The sequence below is a fragment of the Acanthaster planci genome, linkage group LG19, assembly GCF_054643075.1.
Source record: "Acanthaster planci isolate LZ-2023a linkage group LG19, COTS_SCS, whole genome shotgun sequence".
NCBI lineage: Eukaryota > Metazoa > Echinodermata > Asteroidea > Valvatida > Acanthasteridae > Acanthaster > Acanthaster planci.
In genome coordinates this window covers 7,042,154-7,057,066 of record NC_141795.1, presented here as the reverse complement: position 1 = coordinate 7,057,066, position 14,913 = coordinate 7,042,154, and the positions used below count along the sequence as shown (strand labels likewise).

At 44.6% G+C, this 14,913-nt stretch overlaps 2 protein-coding genes across 3 annotated transcripts; one reads left to right on the top strand and one right to left on the bottom strand.

The window, feature by feature from the left end:
* Positions 1-2,331: 2,331 nt before the first annotated feature.
* LOC110977573 (chymotrypsinogen A-like) lies at positions 2,332-7,016 on the top strand. Its single transcript, XM_022231812.2, has 5 exons — positions 2,332-3,053; positions 3,335-3,458; positions 3,914-4,070; positions 4,367-4,653; positions 5,587-7,016. The coding sequence occupies exons 1-5, from the start codon at positions 2,775-2,777 to the stop codon at positions 5,937-5,939; spliced, it is 1,200 nt and encodes a 399-aa protein (XP_022087504.2). The 5' UTR covers positions 2,332-2,774; the 3' UTR covers positions 5,940-7,016.
* LOC110977583 (cytochrome P450 2U1-like) lies at positions 5,950-13,622 on the bottom strand. 2 transcript variants are annotated; one of them, XM_022231830.2, is made up of 6 exons: positions 12,828-13,622; positions 10,833-11,239; positions 10,184-10,405; positions 8,945-9,134; positions 8,081-8,218; positions 5,950-7,686 (listed from the first exon to the last, which is right to left on the bottom strand). In XM_022231830.2, exons 1-6 carry the CDS (start codon positions 13,273-13,275, stop codon positions 7,508-7,510), a joined length of 1,584 nt encoding a protein of 527 aa, XP_022087522.2. In that variant the 5' UTR covers positions 13,276-13,622; the 3' UTR covers positions 5,950-7,507. The 2 variants fall into 2 exon arrangements, with proteins under 2 accessions (XP_022087522.2, XP_022087523.2); XM_022231831.2 differs by lacking the exon at positions 12,828-13,622 and adding an exon at positions 12,345-12,618.
* Positions 13,623-14,913: the final 1,291 nt, after the last annotated feature.

Sequence of the window (14,913 nt, the reverse complement as noted above, 5' to 3'; positions counted from 1 at the left end):
CTTAATACGATCAGACGATCGAAAGTAAGGAGTCAACACACAAAATACATAAAGGTATGTTAAATTCAGACTTTTCAGGCAGCAAAGTTTTGTGGAAGAAATCAGAATAAATAACGACTATTGACCGCGAACTAGCGTACCAGTGATGGTCGTGTATCTTATGCAGTGGGCGTGGTTTAAACTGAAGTGGCGTCACACTTACGAACCGGATACTCCATGTACTGTGTGGACTCCGCGGGCGCGCGCGCGCGGTCAAGTTCAACACAGAGAGCCTCGGTTTTGATGCAGATATGCGCAGACGGCGCTAATGTGAAATCCCTCTATGGACCAGGCACACTCGGGCACTACTTGGCGCTGTTAACTCTGCATCTACAGAGCCGTGTGATGTGTAGAGAGAGCAGGGTCAACTTCAGACATTGGAACTGAATTGGCTGTTCATTATGATGTGTGCAATACAGCATGCAGCTGTTGTGCGCTTGTTGTCCATGTGCATCAACGCATAGTCCACCATTTAAGTCCCAACAATTGAGACACTCATGTCGCAGCTCTCTCTAGACATAGAGTAAGGTAGAGTACCAAAAGTGACGTCATGTTGAACAAGATGGGCCTGTCTGGTTAACACGGACTTGCTCAGTGATATCCTAACGCTGGTTCGCACCATCTGTTAGGCAGGTTTCGGTGGCCCTAAACGGTCGGATCACTGATTATTACAGTGTCTTTGTCATTCGGTACGCGGTGAGATGGCCGTCATTATGCATTGGCTCCAATGACCTGTGTGTGCTAATCATTTTTTCAGAATTATGGGCTGAGTTCGGGCGGCTTGTTCCCGTATGTTCACGAACAGTTCCGATTTGTTGTTCGCGGGTCGGCCGCTCGAACGCCGGGAACAAACAACTGGTTATCGCTCGTACTTAGTGACAAGCAACATGGCGGCGTCCATGTAGGCTACGTTATTCGAGAGTTAATGTTTGGATGGGCTGATTTTTTTTCAATATCATTTCTGTGTTACGGAAAATAATTAATGTTAATTTGGCAAAACTTCCCATTATCTATGGCTTTGGAAGCCATCTCTCTACTTTTGCAGCTGTTCAAAAATCAGAATCTCACGAGTTTTTCGTGTGTTCCTGTAAAGCCCTGACGAGGAGGTGGTGTGTGATCCTGTTCCGAGAACAGAGTTCTTGGCCCACGGTCATGTTCCCGCCATTCGAGCGCGAGAACACGAAACCCGCGTCAAGAACAGGCCGCCCGAACTCGACCATGATGTCCGTGGTTTACGTTCCACATGGCCGCCTTGCTGCGCTTTGCATTGTTGACGTCAGTGGACAGCATAGGGACATTTATGACAACAATATTCGTGACTTGCCATGCAGAAGAAAGAATGAATCAAAACTGCCCGGCGCTCAAAATACGAATTTTCTCCCCTGACAAACTGGTATTAATTAAAGTTCCCGCGCACAGCTTGGAATTTTTTCGACCATGTCGAGAAAAACGGCCTTTCCGTATGGCAACCTTTTGGTTGGAGATTGTTATGGTAACCCCGCAGGGACATCGCTAATCGTCAATACTGACGCCAATATTTGCAACCAAATCACGACTCGTTGCATTTCTGGTCGCAAATGGTACTACCGTGATTTTTCCCCAGCAAGCCAAGTAGACAGAGAAGTTGCCCGGCTCTAGACACAGTGCTTTTTAACGTTGTGTCCCCTGGGTTGTGCCAAAACTGCCCAGCTGAATAACGACTTGAGATCAAGCCGAAAAATGTAGGTCATTGCCCGTGCGCGTGAACACTTCCGCCTATAGCTGGCTGGGAAAAACATTCGCGGCAATACCTGCGACCAGAGATCAAGGACGTGTTTAATAAAATCTGGACTCGCAATACCCTTAATCAGCTTGTAGAGATCACTGAATCCACTCGCGGCCATTTTACCGAGCCGAATACAAAGCTTTCCTGGCAATGCCCGCCTTTGTTCTTCCTGACGTCAATAGAAAATGGCCGCTGGTTGGCTTCTTCTTCATATAAAGTCGTTGCAAGCCCAGGTTTTTTTATATACGTCCGTGCCAGAGATACAACGAGTCGTGAATTTGGTCGCATATTGACGGAAATATTCGCGACCAGAGAGCGAGTCGTGAATTTGGTCGCAAATAATGACGCCAATATTGACGATGTCCCTCCAGGGCCACCATACATTGGATCGCCCGTATTGCCATAAACAAGATACATGCGGATCGTCTGGTCTTCGTTTCACACCTTGTGATATACGATGTAAGCGTAACTATACATGTATATACAGGTAGGGCAGGCGGTATAAGTTGCCTGCTCATTCTCAATAACAGTTTACCCTCGAGCACCTTCCTCAATCCTGCAACCCTTAAAACTATCAGTAAAGATTATGTTCCCTAAACCTTGAAATTTGTAATTTATTTGTAACAGGTCGTCAAAAGTCTGGACAAAAGATGTACTTGATTTCTTTGTTTTATTTTGTAGCATGATGTAATGTTTTCCACAGACAATACTTCCTTTTTTCCTGCCTTTACTAGGAAAACAGATGACGTTTTCCCGCCAAGGGAAGCGGGAGATCACGTGGTATATACGTTTAGCGGATACCAAGCAGTCTGTCCGTGTGGCAGTCTTTCCGCCCTGAAGAAAAGTGTTTTACATATATGACTGCAGGTCGGATACCCATGTTTCGCAGAAGGTGACCTGTAGGCCATGACCTTGTCAACTTGTTCTTTTCTACATCCAGGTTTGGGCGAGGTTGGTTTGAGACTATAAAATGGGTGCATTGCCACTGCGATGCTCAAATCTCGTGCAACGTCGACGGCAGCACCTTCACAACTCAATTTGGTATGAATTCTCTCCATCAGACCTGGCCGACAAAGCTGTAACAATCGTTATCCTCTGGCAAAGTTCTGATCCTTACACTTCACGCTCAATGATGCCTTGCTTGTGTTGCAATTGTTGTCAAATTGTCTGCATGTGCCTTCTGTTTGTTTGCGCCACCTGCCAGGCTCCACCCAATCACAGCGATGTGCAAAGAGACACAGAAAACATGGTGAATTGTAAATTAAAGTTGTGATTTTCTGTGCTTTCTCTTGTTCGCTTCGTTTAATTGTGATTAGTTTCTCTCGTTCTGCGGTTACACGTTTGTGTAGTGTAATTATAAACGCTTGATAAGCACCCCAACCTCGTACCTTATCAAATACCTAAATTACCAAAATGGTATCAGTTCTCTTGGATTTTCAAGAGAGGTTCTAGTTAATCTCTTTCCTCCAAGACAACAATTACCAAAGCATATTTGAAGACTCTTAATGGTTCTCCCCGATTTTGATGAAGGCCGCAGTACTTGGATCTGGAGACGATCAAATGAGGCAGGACAAAATAATTGGTATGACTGGACAGGAGGGGCTGACGATAGCGCCAACAGACACCGGCGAAACGGTTGTCGGGACGGCCACAGGTTAGTGACAACAATCAGCATCTCGTCCAGATCCACCGATTAACTGAAATAATATCACGTGCCACCCGAATGCTATTACTTCGAATCTAATGTTTTTCAAAGTGCGAAGTGTCCACTGATTTAAATATTTGAGTATTTTCTGCAATTCTTGGCGCTGTTGTCCGTCAAGATGGGTTTCGTCTGATTTGAAGTCCTCCACTTCGAATGTTCCCTGAGAAAATCGGTATTTTATAAGAGGAAATACAAACACTGCAACATGACGCTGAAGAATTTTGTCTTTTCTTTTGCCCATAAAAGTTCCTTCATGAGGGATGAGGTCCCTTTATAAATACACTTCCATGAGTTAATTTTCTGCCAGGAAAAACGCAAGTCAGAGATAAACAAGACGAACTTCTTCTTCTTGTAGCAACCACCGTTCTAAAGAACTGAGAGGGCTCAATCTTTTTTGTATTCAGGACGATGCGGTACCACGAGGATCGTTGACGGTAATGTTGCGGAGGATCACTGGCCCTGGCAAGCCGAGCTTTTCGTCAAAAAGACGGGCCGCCACCTCTGCGGTGGCACACTGGTTGACAGAGACCACGTCCTGACTGCGGCTCATTGCTTCGACTCGTAAGTCTTCCCTTTCCCTACTCAGGAAACAGGGAGTGTAACTGAAGGAGGGCGAACGTCACGTTTTTTTAAAAAGAGAGTGCTTCAAGCTGACAAACTGCCGTTCACTCACATTTTCATTTCGCAGGTATTTAGCTTAAAACGCTGCACCAGTGAGGGGAGAGTAGACGATCAATGTGCGCATGCTCACAACTGGTAAAAAAACAGTATGTTTGTCGCCACCAAGCGTCTCTAAGTCTCCCATTGTTATTTATATACAAAAACGTCTGAGTATTAAGTTTTAAACTTGTTTCCAGATATGACATTGCTGAGGTCATGGTCCGCCTTGGTAGTCGTAGCCGTACTCTCCCAGAGTCGAGTGCGCAGACGTATCCTATTGCGTGCTCACACGTGCACAAGAAGTACAGACAAGGAGCCAACTACGACTACGACATATCACTCCTGAGGCTCAAGACGGCTGCAACGGAGTCTATCTCTGCCCGAGGCGTTTTTTTCAACAAGCACGTGGCACCAGTGTGTTTGCCACAACGGCGTGAATTTGGCGCGGGCACGACATGCGTGGTCACTGGCTGGGGTTACACAAGTAAGATGCTAATGAGCCAGTTCGGTATTCTAACAGCGCATGCCCAGTACAAGGCCATTCGGGAAGAACTACGCGCGCGCGATAGTCCGTCCTACCAGCGCAGCCATAAGATGACTCACGCGCCTTTTGTTCCCGAAAGACCTTAGCTTTATGAAATACCAAACTGGCCCATTTTTACTGGTCCGTTTGTCTGTCTACAAGCCATTCTTGTTCGTGACTCCGTCAAACATGCTCACGCACCACCGATTACAGGCTCCAACTGGACTGACACCCAAATTGCGCGTTAACATCCGGTTCCATGAAGCCACATAACTCTATCATGTGCAGTGAGCAGAGCTTAAACTGAAGTGACAGTACATCTAAAATCACCAGGGTCAGCCTGACCTTGGAGTTTTTTTTAGAGCGTATAGAGCTTTTTCTTGCGATGTCACAATCGTGCAGGACCTATGATGTGTTGTGATGGTAACGGGTACATAATGTTGTGATGGTAATCTATCCAAGATAAACTAGTCAAGCATGCAGCATTCGCACGTGCGCTTACACGTTGTTGAAGCTGCCCGTAGGAATATATGCGATCACCGTGGCCAAGGCCGTCCACACATGGTGCTATTGTTTACATTTAGCGCAATCTAGTGAAGTGGGTGGAAAAAGTTCTATTCTTACGAACTGGATAAAAAGTACTTGTTTGGGGTATAGAGTGTTATACAGTCTTCATTATGTTATCAACACATTCACCCTTGAACCTAAGTTGAGGTTTCGACCATTCAAATGGCACAGAGCAGGTTGATGTCACATAATGTGCTGTGGTAAAGAAAAGTGTTTATCAGCCCATTCCCTTTGCATTGGCTGTTGTTAAAGGCACTTGTATATTTTCATATTCTTTTTGCTAAAATTTTCCCCTCGTACTCATATATAGAACAATTATTTTTACAGGTTTCAAAAGTCTCCTCCTCGGAAGACTTCCCTCTGAGCTAAGAGAAGCAAGGGTGCCTCTGCTCAGTACAAAAACGTGTCGCGATGCGTACGGTTTCACCCTCACAGGCAGAATGATATGCGCCGGCTACATGGGAGGCGAACGACGTCCAGACACGTGCAAAGGCGACAGCGGGGGTCCACTCGTCTGCCAATCAGTGGACGGGAGATGGAAACTCTGGGGCGTGACGTCATGGGGCAGTAATCAGTTCTGTAGCCAATCACCCACCGATCCTGCGCCGGGCGTTTACACGAGGGTCGACAAGTTTGTGAACTGGATCGACAAAAAGATAACTGGAAGATGTGCAGTTTAACCATCAAGACTTCATTTAAATTAGGATTATTTATTGCATAAACTTCTTTTAAGCAAGCAGTGTGTCAGTGGCACTTATTTATTTATACTATATTAAATATTTTAAAGACTTACGTCTGATTTCTTTTTACCAAGGACATCCTAGATCGCGTGCATTAGACGTATGCGGTTTCCATAGGCAAAGGTATGCCACCTGGTTAAAAATTACGCCAAAGAACTTTAAAGAATTATGTATGGAGGGATCCCAATACGAAGCTTTTAGCATCTATCTGCGCACTTCCACGTTTGAGAACGAGGCTGTATGTGTCAGCTTCAATTCTTAATACGATCAGACGATTGAAAGTAAGGAGTTAAGACACAAAATACATGTACATAAAGGTATGTTATATTCAGTCTTTCAAGATGACTTGACACGTAAAATCAAAAGAAAAAAATAACGCCAATTTACCGCCAACTAACGTATCTGCGATGGTCGTTTATCTTGTGCAGTGGGCGTGGTTTAAACCTGAAGTGGTGTCACACTCACGAACCGGATACTGCATGTACTGTTCAACAGAGAGCCTCGGTTTCGATGCAGACATGCGCAGTAGAAGCTAATGTGAATTCCCTCTGTAGCCTACTTGTAAATAATTTTGACACGTACAAATTCTTGCATGGGATATCAGACTTAAGTATGCACTTAATCGGGTTCTGTGTACGTTGAGTGGGCGTGCGAGTGCGTATCCACCTCGAGCTAAAGCACCCCCTCATTGGTTGAAAAGAGTCATGTTGGTCGGGAGCGCTCAGTTTGTTGGTAGTCATGCGACCGTAACGTGTGCATTTCATGGTCGCTTGAGAACCAGCTAAGTACAGTTCCTGCCAAAGGAGCCTGCGTTGCCAGGAAAACTGAGCCCCATCTTGGTCTAGCTCGAGGCTCATTATTCCTGACTGGTCACAAGGTGGCTGGTTCTTTTGTTTCCGCGAGTAAGATTTCTCAGTAACTCTGCAAACCTGTAAACAGGTCTTCGGATCTTTTAGAAATTAGATTGAAGCCATAACAATTTAAAGAGAATAAAATTACGACATGCCGTCAAATGCAGATCCTTAGCCAGGCTTGTCTTTGAAATCTGCTTACCATTTCCGTTTTAATCATTTTACAGAGAAAAATCCAACAACTTTATCAAAATTTCGAGTCATCTAATTCCCCAAGGGATGGGCATGTCAGGAATGAAGATTTTCTCGATTTTTATAATTTTTTCTTGTCTTGCTCAAAACATCAAACGCTACCGATCTGACATGCTTCTGTAGGCAAAACTGAATACATTTCAGATACCTGAGACATTACAGAAAAGAAAGAGTTTCTCTGAGGCTATATAAAAAACAATCGTTCACGGCTGCTATTGTGTATACGTAAGTAAATAATGATCACAAAAACTTCATGTATACTGGAAAGAGTTGAATCTGATTTCAAATACATCTACGAGGACTCAAAATGGTATGGTTCAATTCTGTCGTAGCAAAATAAAAGCACAGACAATATCAGTCTCTGAAAGTTTGGACCAATCAATCTTCAAACAGCTTTTTTCAAGCCTAGCGTTTAACTGCGCATACTCTAAACGGCTCCGGAACAAAGGTGAAATGACTGATCCCCTTCAATGCTGGTGTAGGCGCCCCCGGCGGTAGCATAAATGTGAACGACTGGAAGAGGTTAGTAGCGAAGAGGAACAGCTCCATCTTGGCTAGCCCTTCGCCTAGACAACTCCGACGACCTGGGAATCGAAAAGAAGGATGTCTGTTTGTTAGGAGCAGTTCGAGTACAGCCAAACAGCTACACAAACCAACCACGACAAAACAGTTTCGAGTACAGGAAGTAATCTAGTGCTCTGAATCTTCAAGTTGTCTTTTCACAAAGCGTACGCAATTATGCCATCCAATTTCTGGAACTGATATTCAAACATAATTCTCCTATGCTGGTCTGCGAACTACAAGTCCCTGTGGCAACAGACTCAACCTTTACCCAGAATGCCCGGCGAAAGATACCTTCTCCATGGTGGCCTCTTTGTGGCGCACTATACAGTGAATTTCCCTGTTCCTGCAAGACAAAATATACTGGCGTGTGATTCGAGAGAGAAATTTGACGAACATGTATCTTGCAAAGCTTACCTTGGGAGAATGGTATGAACGCTTCGTGCTGGATCATTGTCTTGCCGTCTTTGCTCAGGAAACGTCCGGGATTGAACTCCTCTGGTCGATCCCAAACCTTGGGGTCGTTCATCATCGCCCACAGATTTATAATCACACCTATAACAGTTCAATAAAGATTTCAGAAAATCACTAAAGGTGGCCTCTGATGGTACCAGGGTTTCCCCTGCCTATTCAACTGTGAGGCAGCCCACCTCACTGATTTTAGCGACCACCTCAGGCTTTTCTGTTGAATTTAACCACCTCACACTTAAAAACAGATGGAGATGGAAGGGAAAAGCAAAGTAATTGAGATATTTTGAAATAGATCAAACATATCAGTATCGAAGGGAACTCTGCATGGTACTACAATGTATTAATGTCACAGTCAAAATCCGCTTTAGATAATAATATAATAATTACAACGTTTGTAATGCGCTTTCCACAACGTTTCAAAGTGCCATTATTATCCCTGCACATTGGGCTCGCACAAGTATGAACATTGCTGAAACCATCTCAGCTCCCTGGGGAGTACACTAGCCCGCGCTGCCATTTCGGCGCAAATGGCTTAACATAACCGTGTCTGCCCTCAAAGGTACCCATTTTCTCCTGGGTGGAGAGAGGCACATAGGGGTAAAGTGACTTGCCCTGGATCGTAACATCCTGCCACCAGTTGGATTCGAACCCTTGACGCTATGATCAGAAGCAACAAACCATAACCACTAGGCCACATGCCTCCTATATATGATGGTTCAAAGACTAGTTGGCCAATCGACCAAAAAGGAGAGCGAGATTAGTTATGACCAGGAGTCCAGGACCCTTCATACACAAGGGTGTTCATCTTACCGCTTCCCTTGGGAATGGTGTATCCTTGTAACTGCAACTCTTGTGTTGTCACGTACGGCAAAGCAAACGGTGCCACGGTACGTAGGCGCTGGACTTCATTGATGACTGCATTGGTGTAGGGCATGCTGGGACGGTCCCCGCAAGATGGCTGACGGTCGCTTCCCACCACTTCATTAATCTCTTGCTGGATCTACGAGCCAAAGTTATTGATTGGGCAATGAGGTGAGTCATCAAGAGTTTATGCTTTTATAGCAGTCACCAAAGTAGTTTCTCATGTAGAATTAGAGACCAAAGTTGGAAAGTGCAGCTTTTGTGTTATCCGCGCAATTTTAATTGTATTATTTAATTGTAATTTTTTTTTAATTTTGTTTTTTTTGGGTATTAATTATTTGTTAATCAAATGTTTTATATATAAATATAATTCAACTTTCATGAACTATCCTGTAATTGGCGATTTGGTCGCTGTTTGATGTGGTTGAAATAAAATAAAATAAAATGAATAAAATGCCAACAATGCTGGGATGAACTCTTATTACATTTTGATATTAATAAACTGATCGTTTAAATAATTAGAAACGGTAATCTTCTGCACATTAATGCTCTCAAGGAATTGGCAAAGAACTTGAGGTTTATTACGGCATTGCAGGAAAGCCTGCTGCTTTGGTTCAAACCATACCGCTCAGAATGCAATGCGTCACAAATGTACACGAATATTGTAAGCTTTGAATCATTTTGACAACTACAGTCCCACATTATGACATCGCTGACTACAAGCGGTGATAAATTCCAAAAATGGAGAATGAATGCATTTGTCTTCAAGCAAGCACAAATTCTCAATTCTGATTGGCCAATCCCTGGTCGCTCGCACTCGTTTGATAACTAAAAGTCCGTCTGTGTCCTTTACACCACAAGGCCCAAGGCCAAGTGGTATTGGGGACATGTAGATGCACTGCATGATTCCGTGTTCCACAAGCGTGACAACAAATTTATTTTCAAGTTAACTTGACACGCAGTAAAGGTGTGCGTGCAAATGCGCTGCCTTTAAATTTACTACCAATGTGGCAGCTGCGTGTTTTGCTTTTGGAGTGAAAAAAACAGCGCAATGTTGCAGGCTTTTATATGAACCATACAATATCACACAGTTGCCATGGGTGGACCAATCAGAATTGAAAATTCAAATTTGCTTGAAGAAGAAATTACATATTGAGTATCTGCAAAATATTTGCGCACTTTTTATACCTTATCCTGTACTTCGGGGTATTTGAGCACGAAAGATATCAGCCACAGCAAGGTATTTGAAGATGTGTCCGTGCCAGCGCCAAACAAGTCCAGGATACCCCGCCAGATGTGTTGGTGGGTGATGGTCGGAGCAGGCCCAGTCCGCTCTTTCTCTCTGATGTCCGCAATGCGCATATCGGTGATATCCCGGAAATCGTTCTCGTCAAAGGAATCTTGATGTTCCTGGATTGATTTAAAGAGATATTCTCTCAAAGTTTGGGGAGGGGAGGGGGCTTGAGCCTTCCACAAGAAGTCGGTTTCTAGAGGGCCTTGATTTGTTTCCTTGATTTTTCTCACAAGAAAATAAACCTAAGACAAAGTATACATCTTATTCATCTTTAAACTACCTGCTCTGATTTAGTCATACATCCCAGTCCGGGGGGGGGGGGGGGAAAATGGGCAGTGTGCGCTGTTTTGGGGAAATTTCTAGGCTGAGCTTCCCCCAACAAATCCTAGACGCAGCACAACTTCAAAGAACCACAATGCCCTGAACTTTAGTCTCCCTCATCAGGAAGGCTGCCATGATTACGGGAAATTCTCCATATTGGCTCCCCTCCACCTCCCAAAAAACAAGAAACGGTTGTTAGGTGGACATGAGACAAGTGCGTACCTGAACTATTGCTGTGATAAATTCTCTGTTAAACTTGGTGCATGCTCTCAATTTTGCAAAAAGTGGGGTGTAGTAGAGAAGGGGGCACAAGTTTCCCAATGATCTAACTCCTATGTTCTCAAACACAACTCGTAAACTCCCCAGCAACTTCTTGAATTTTGGGTCCTCGTAATCGAAGCGGGACCCAAAACTTATGGAGCAGATGATGTTGGACACGGCGTTGTGGATGGGGTGGCTTGGATCAAAGGGCCGATTCTTTTCAGCCTCGATACGTTCGACTAGGTATCGAGCCTCTTCGTTGATTCTGTGCTCTAGACTTCTCTTGCCGACTCCCATTTTTCGAAAGGCGCCGAGACCGAAACGCCTCGCTTCTTTGGCGGTCTCGCCCTTGCTCCACACAAAGCTCCCTGTTTCAAAAAACAACTTCAGTCAGCTGTAACGTGCACATTCAGAGCCTCTTTGCAAGATTGAAATATAATTAATCAATGAATCACGTTGAAGGCTCTTTGCTAATCTTTGAAGTGGCCTGATACTAATCATGTTAAGGGCCCAAACATTTGATAAAACTTGAAATTAATGGCCTTAATTTTATCAACAAGCGGTTTTTCGTGCCACAAGATCATGCACATCAACACCCAAATATGTTCACTAGGCCAAGGTTCCCTTTCTGTGTTCATTTCAATAGTCACTGTATACCCAATGGAAAACCAATATTGACACTTGATTGAGCTGCACTTTAGTTGGTCAACACCATCAACATGCAATGCAACCAATTAAAATTCATCTGTCAATCGAAAACAAAAGGACACTAAAAATAAAGAGATGAAAGCCACGTTGCTATTGGTAAAAGCTGTCATACTGCTGACAACGATGACCTTTCAACTGACATAGGCCTGCATACATATACATGACCGATTGAGCAGCTGTTGTGCGTGTTACCTGGTGTGGGTGAGGAATATTCTCGTAAATTTCACCATTTTCATGGGTTTAAAACAATGTAAATAAACCCCCCATCCTACATGTATATCAACCGCATCCCGAAAGACCTTGTGAAATCTTAGGGGATAAATAAAATAGTTGTAACGGCAGAGAAATTGCATAGAAACCAAAGTAGGCCCTAGCACCATTTCTGATACCCACTTCTTCATGTCCTTGTTTCACCCCAACTATAGCACCAGTCCCAACTATAGTTGGGCCCGTCCCAACTAGAGTGCTACAATTGGGCCAGCCCAACCACAGCAGAGAGGTCCTGTGCATAATGTACCCAGCATGTGCCAAAGTCATATTGTTCACAAATGTCATGTCATCAGTCATAGGGCGAGATGAACAGATAAAATGCAACATTTTAGATGAATTGCTTCATGTGTGAGACACACTGACTTGGATAATGTTGAGACATTTCCCACAGACATTGGTCAACAATAGTTGGGCCAGCCCAACTGCAACACTACAGTTGGGAGTGTCCCAACTATAGTTGGGACTCATGCTATAGTTGGGATGTAGCATCCTTACAGTTATGGAAGTACAGTGACCTTGGAGAGTAGCACCAGCATCATATTTGGAAAGAAAATGGGGACAAAATGTTGCATCCTGACTCCACTTCAGCAGTTGTGTACACAGTCTATGGGGAGTGAAGAGAATTTTCTAAGTATTTCCCATCAACATCGGTAAATGTTTCTCAGTCCACAATTCATGTGTTTCCAGCATTTCTGTAATGGCTGATTTTTATTGAGATGAAATATAATGAGAAAAGTGGAGTCTGGAAGCCACATTTTTTTTCCGAAAAGGGCTATTCATTATATGTACAATTGATTGTTTACCATCTGTCCGTGTGCACTAAGTACTGGCGCATACACCTGCCAATTTGTGTCCAACAATGACAGCACTCATGTCGCAACTCGCTACAAATTGTACACGGTCATGAGAGTACATACCTAACCCTACACTGAACAAGATAAAATCGGGTTCAGATGCTGCTGTCGTTCCTACGCCTACCTCGAGTGTCTGAAATTGTTTCCATCATTGGCAAGGTGGCCCTGTCAATAGGGTGATCTCCTTGTTTCAACTGCAACTCCTTGGCGATGTCAAGGTCGCTCACTACGATGACAGCAGACCGTGACGACGGTGGCACCCCGACCGACATGACGCCGCCGTACCGCCGGGCCCACTCCGCCAACACCTCGTGGGGATGTTTCCCAGACCGAGTCAGCGCCACGAAGTTCCCGAGGAAAGGCCATCGCCAGGGCCCCGGAGGAAGGTTCTTTGGACGTCGGAACAGCTTGAAGACCACGACGAAAATCAACAGGAAGATGGCGGCAGATTGGAGATTGAGCAAACTGGCAGAGCCTTGATCAGCCATGTTCAATCTGCAGGATTTTGAAGTCACCCTGATTTTTGGAGTGTGCATGTAATGTACATGTACACTGAACAATGTACTGTACATGTAGAATGTACATGTACATGTACATGTACTGTACAGTGTACGCGGGCACTAGACTTGAATCAAGTCGGCTTACGTTGCTCTTCGCCGGCCAGCCATCGCGTACGGCCGGCCGGCCGTTCGCATGACTTCTTGTAAGGCGCCCTCATTCGATAACTTTTCCGCGATATCCTGTCTGGCGTCGACGTCAAAGATTCGCCTCGTCGCCCAGCACCCGAACAGGGCGAACTTTACATCGGAGAGACCAGGTCTCGCCTCATTGACCGCTTCGCAGAACACTTGCGCAGTATACGCTAACAAACACCCGTCTCACTGTCGCCACTGCCGCCGCGTACTCTCGGCCGGTCGTCTGCATCCTGCGGAGAGCGAGTCTGGTGTACAACGTAAGGAACTGGAGCAGCGCGTCATTTCCGAACTTGGAACGCTGCATCCAGGGGGGATGAACGTGGATATTTCTGCGTTCATTCAGAACTTATTCCGCTTGCCCTAAAGAAGGTACTCAGTTACCGAAAGCTAGGCAACAAGATAAATTACGATATATGTTTTGCCAATATTCTAATCACAGTGCAACGCAGGCCTTCCATATTTCTCTCGTCCGACTTGTAGACTCGTTCATTATAATAGAGGTACGAACGACGTAAAAACAAGTCCAGCATTGTGATTGGCTGCTACCTGTTCTGGCAGATGAGCTGTTTACTGTGTACAGACGGCTAGCAGATTCGTCAAATTGGGATTTCTGAACTCACGTCACAGTAATAAGTGGACGCAAGAGCAAGTAAGGACGCGCGACCTCCGTATGCAAAAGCGTAAAAGCAGAAATCGTATCGGAAAATTCCGACTTGAGTCAAGTCCAACAGACTTTTTGCACTAAAAAATTCATATTTATGCACGCATGCGCACAAAATTTGGCGGACGGACCATTGGAAATGTTTTGATCATTTTCTCTCAGGTGTTCTGGCTTTGTTTAGTTTTTTCTTTCGAAAATCCCATGAAATCGTTTTTCCTACTAGTTTTCCTGGGAAATATCACGATCTTAAAGTCTTTTTACAGTGCACTGAAAATCCTCGGAGGCTGCGGCCACGATGGGCAGAAAAACGGGATTCAGTGATCGAAATGGGATTTATTGTGTCATGGTAGTTATGCATGCTATATGTGTCTTGATGATGCACGGTAGTCCTGCTTTGAAATGTTGGCGTCACAGGCGGTACTGCAGAATCGTCAATCTAACTTTCGGTCGGTTTTGGTCAACAGGTTACTTCGGGCCGGCTGTTGAGTACTTGTCCAAAGTCTACGACTGCCGCGGACTGCGTTCATGCATCACCAAAGGAAACGTCATTGCTTAAGTAGGTCAAAGCATCAAAGGCACTGGGTGCTCGATCCAGCCTGTTGGATGAAGCCTGTTCGTCATCCCTGTTCATCATTCTTAACATCTGTTCCTTTGTCCGAGTTTCGAGTGAACTTCCTCTAGAAGAAAAGGTGCCATCGATACAGGGACGGATGGGGGGGGGGGGGTCAGGCCGGAGATTTTGTTTTTGATGTCTCATTTTTGTGGACTAGCAGAAATGATGATGAAACATATCATACATGCCATAAATTGTTTTCAGAGGTATTGCTGCACTTGCTTTAGATATTTATCATTTT